The 5009-nt window shown below is 41.1% G+C and overlaps 1 protein-coding gene across 4 annotated transcripts in view; it reads left to right on the forward strand.

Moving 5' to 3' along the window:
- The window catches only part of LOC122548908 (zinc finger protein ZFAT-like), a 139493-nt gene extending 134740 nt beyond the window's left edge, over positions 1-4753 (forward strand). For 2 of the 4 annotated variants that reach the window (XM_043687868.1, XM_043687867.1), the window contains exon 15: positions 3120-4753. In XM_043687868.1, the coding sequence (XP_043543803.1) occupies positions 3120-3365 (246 nt within the window). In that variant the 3' untranslated portion in view covers positions 3366-4753. The remainder of the gene's footprint in view (positions 1-3119) is intronic. The other 2 variants (XM_043687866.1, XM_043687869.1) reach the window with 1 other exon arrangement.
- Positions 4754-5009: the final 256 nt, after the last annotated feature.

Here is a 5009-nt window from a genome sequence, read left to right on the forward strand (position 1 = left end):
ATTCTCCTGTTCCCTGGATGCTGCCTGACCTGCTGCGCTTTTCCAGCAACACATCTCCGGCTCTGATCTCCAGCATCTGCAGACCTCACTTTCTCCTCACAGACTTGGAGGGCCAAACGGCCTGTTCCTGGGCTGTAAATTTTCTTTGTTCTTCTTTGTTGTTTGACTACTTCTACTGCATTTCTATTCACAATAATGATTCAAATCATCCGTCAGTGTTGTAGCTTTGCATTGTTGACTTGTAGCCTCTAGAACCAGAATGTGACTAAACTCATCAACTGAGAGAGACAACTGATATTTTCATCAGTTTTAACTGCATTGGAATGCTGTGCCTCCCTATTACTTGAATTATATTTTTTAACAAAGTAATCTACCTTTAATAGCCAATCATCATCTAATTCATCTAAACTTTAAGGATTTTCTGAAGTCACCAATTGTGAGTGTTACTTCATTGAAATGACAGGCTCGAAAGGCTTTGATCAATGAAACTAAATAATAGTAACCATGTGAGAAACTGTTGTTCATCACACCCTTTCTCACTCTTGGACACTTGATTATGAAGTTCTCGAAAGTCACTTCACTTTCTTACTCTTGAAAGTCATTCTCTTACACTCCCAATTCCTTTGTTATATCATAATAAGGAACAGCTTATGTAACTCTACCTTGCAACTCTGATGAAGAGGAAGAAAGCAGGATCATCTTTTCCTTGGGCAGTGTCACTGTCCCTTTCTTCCACTCCAAAATTGAGAGTCCTTTGGTGACTAAAAAGTTTAATACCAAATCCACACAATTTGTCACACGTGGTACAGGTTGTGTTTGAAGTGTCAGGTGGATAGGATACTCAGGTTTTCGGGCATTTTTTTGCCATTTGTACTTGACCAACATCTGGGCCTGTTGGAGTTACTTAACAACAATTGCTTAAAAACAATTAACATCTTTGCAGCTGCTTCTTTTCCAACTTGGTTAGAGACAAAAAAAACTGCAGATGCTGGAATCCAAAGTAGACAGGCAGGAGGCTGGAAGAACACAGCAAGCCAGGCAGCATCAGGAGGTAGAGAGGTCAACGTTTCCATTTTTCCACCTCATCTTCCGCCTGGGCAACCTACAGCCCGGAAGACTCGACATTGAGTTTATCTTTATCTACAGCTCCCCTTACACTCACCCTTGGTCCTGAAGAAGGGTTACATCCAAAACGTCGACTTCTCCACCTCCTGATGCTGCCTGGCTTGCTGTGTTCTTCCAACCACCTGCCTGTCTACTTTTTTTCCAACTTGGGCAGTCTTAGGTAAGAGATTCCCATGGCGGTACTGCATTTTTTCAGGGAGGCTGTGAAGACAGCCTTGAAGCCATATATTTTGATAGTTGGGTGACAGTGTTATCCAGAAGGAGCAGGCTGGTTGTGGTCTGCTGGCACCAAGCAGTAGAGAGAATTATGGCATAGTTAGTGCATTGTCTGTGGGGAGAAGCAGGCTTGATAAATTAAAATACGATATCTCTTTTTTTTTAATCCTTTCATGGGATGTGGTTAAGTTGACTGGATCAACATTTGTTGCCCACTGCTAATTGCTCTTAGAATGCAATAGTGAGCTACGTTGAATTATTACAGACTGTCTGGTGCAGATTTGCTGTTAAGAAAGCAGTTCCAAGATTTTACCCAGTGACACTGATGGAGTGGTAATACAGTTCCAAATCAGGATGTTGTGCGACTTAGAGAGATCTTGCAGTTGTTGGTGTGCTCATGCATCTATTGTACTTGGCCTTCTGGTAGAGGGCCTAGGTCTGGAAGTTGCATTTAAAGGAGCCTTGGTGAACTGCTGGAGTTTATCTAACATATAATGTATAGTACATCCACTGTGCATCATAGTAGATGGAGTGAACATTTACTTTTTGGATGTAGTGCCAACAAAGAGATTATTCAACTTCTGCCTAGTAGATGGTGAACAGGTTTTAGGGAGTTGGGAAGTGAGTTACTGTCGTCAGAATTCCCAGTTACTGACATCAGAATTCCCAGCCACTGACCTGCTGTTTTAGCCACAGTATTTAGATGACTGGTCCAGTTCAGTTTCTGGTCAACGTTAAGCCCCAGAATGTTGAAAATGGGTTATTCAGTAATGGTAATGCCATTGAATGTCAAGTGGAGATGGTTCGATTCTCCTTTGTTGGAGATTGTTGTTGCTTGGCACTTTTGTGTCTTGAAAACTGTTTGCATTTTATGTCCAAACCTGGATATTGTCCCAGTCTTGGCAATTGAACAAGGACATTTTTAGTCACTGAAAAGTCAGGAATAGTACTGACCATTGTATAGTCATCAGCAATTATGACAGGTCACTTACTGACATCTGTAGCTACCTGGAATGAGATCCGCTGAGTCAGGTGGACCCGCATTGCCTGTGGTCGTTAAGGTATCTGTCAGTAGAGAGTCACAGTATATCCCTCTTGTCATCCAGGATGTCTGTCTCACCCTCAGGTTGTGCAAGGACAGAAAGCTGAGATTTATTTCAGTTGAATTATTTGCATTATGTCAATGAATAAGTTGGAGACAGGATGGAGTTTATTCAAACAGACCATTAACTCAGCAAATGGAGTCTATTAACAAAAGAAGTCTGGCAAATAGTCCCATATCTGAAAGTGTATCATATGCTCCTGATAAAATTATGATTATTTTCCCAGCAATATTCACTGAGCGGAGAATTATACAGATTATGTGGGTAGTGTCTGTCCCAGTTATTTAGACCAGTCTCAAAGTTTAATTTTAGTGGGGCCCATCATGCATTGCACATGCCGAGGTTAAGAGCTTCCTGCAGAAGCTATGTTTCAAGCATTGCACATAGCCTTTACAGTCAGTGACCCATGGCAGTTCCACATATGGTCCTGCAGTAACAGCTGTGATTGAAAATGTATCTTTCCCAGCTTTGCGTCACTCAGGAAGTACAGTCATTTATTGTCATTGAGGTTTTAGGTAAAAAGCCAGCACATTTTGGAGAAGAAGAATGAAAATTGGAGGAGTTTGGGAACACATAAAAATGTATAGCATTCTGTGGTAAGATATCTCTGAGGTTGGGACTTGAGTCAGGAAATGTCTCTAATTCCTTCCTTTTTGGTTCATTTCTTATCTTCAGGCTGAGGATGAAACAGCAAGCAATCATGCAATGATGATTCAACAAGCCTTGGAGCAAGCTTCAGTGGAGCTCGGAGAGGGTCATCATTTGGTAGAGCAAGTTGTAGTCTCTTCTGATGATGTGGAAGGGATTGAGACAGTGACTGTTTACACTCAGGGCGAAGAAACATCCGAGTTCATTGTCTATGTGCAGGAGGCTGTGCAAGCAGAAGACCAAACCACAGAGCAGCAAATTGAGGAACTGTAACTGCTTCCATCATTTTTAACCAGGACTTCAGCTGGTTTGAACAAGAAGGCTCTAAAGCCCCTGTTTCTATTTTGCATAAATAGTGGCAAGAATATTCGAATCAGTGTAACCTGTTCAGGTCAGACTGGCAGAAAATAACCAAACAGGAATTCTCCAGAAAAAAGGGCACTACATTTCCTTCTGTTACTTCATGTCTCTATTTTGTAACTAGCTTTTTCCCGGTCTACACATATCCTTCCTTGTCTCCCATCTACTCTTGTCCAGTCAGTCAAGCTATTTTCCCAGATCCATGCTTTTGTTTGAATTGATCAGGAACAACAAGATGGCTAAATCAAGGAATAATGCCACAGAAGCACTCAAAGTAGCCCATACGTTTAGATCCATGTAGTCAGTCATGAAGGTGGAGGAAAGGGCTTAATAATTTTCTATAATACCACCTCACATGGACGGGTTGAAGGGAGCAATTGGGAGACAGAAAACCCAGACTGGAGAATCTCAGGGAGCCGACAGCTTTGGACGCCTGACAATAGAGTTTGGTTTTACTTTCTGATTTTTTTTTGAAAGTAGTTTCTGCCTGACATTATCGTGAAATACAGGTCTACTTGGATTACAGGTAAAAATGAGATTTGTATGAAGGGTAAGGAAATTTTTAATTTATTTGATCTTGATCTTGACACAGAGCTATATTCAGAGCCTCATATCTCCTGAAAACTGGTCAAGTTATATTGGAATGTCATTAGATCAGAGGTGGGAGCATGTTAAACTGATTTTCTTCTGTGCTGTAGGCTGTGAATGAAGTATCAGTGTGACAACCACGTTGAATAAAGCATCGAAGCAACATGATTTTGTGCAATAATTTCTACTTGATTGTTATTTAAAAAGTAATAGTATAACTGCAAAAAGAAGTATAAAAATGCGGAAAACTTGCAGATGTTGGAATTCTGAAATAAACCAGGAAATTCTTAGAAGACAGAACAGTATGTGTAACTTTAACAGATGCTGACCTTTAGTGATGAGCATATGATGAACACAATAAAAAAGCATTTTTCTCATAGTCATCATTGACATCACTGACTTCGGTTTGGGCTTGAATTTTCACTCTCAGATCAGGAGTGTAGTATTGGAACCATTTCCGTGATTTGCATTTCCAATCACAGTAAGTGACCCAGAAGTTGGAATCTTAATTCCAGGATAGCTAGATTTTCCGGAAGTTAGGCAAAGTGAACCCAGAACAAATATAAGTTACTGGTTGTAGAGGCTAAATGAAATGACTTCCTCATTAATCTAGACCTTTAAAGAAAGTTCATGATTTACAACAAAAAATTACATGGTAGCACGGTGGTTAGCACTGCTGCCTCACAGCGCCAGGGACCTGGGTTCAATTTCAGCTTTGTGTGACTGTCTGAGTGGAGTTTGCACGTTCTCCCTGTGTCTGTGTGGGTTTCCACTGGGTGTTCCTAAATCCTCCCCCAGTTCAAAGATGTACAGGTTAGGAGGATTGCTAAATTGCCCTGTAGTGTCCAGGCATGTGCAAGCTAGGTGGATTAGCCATAATAAATTTGGAGTTGTGGGGTAGTGGGTCTGAGTGGGAAGCTGTTTGGAAGGTCAGTGCAGACTTGATAGGCCGAATGGATTGTATGATTC

The sequence above is a fragment of the Chiloscyllium plagiosum genome, chromosome 4 (assembly GCF_004010195.1).
Source record: "Chiloscyllium plagiosum isolate BGI_BamShark_2017 chromosome 4, ASM401019v2, whole genome shotgun sequence".
Lineage (NCBI taxonomy): Eukaryota > Metazoa > Chordata > Chondrichthyes > Orectolobiformes > Hemiscylliidae > Chiloscyllium > Chiloscyllium plagiosum.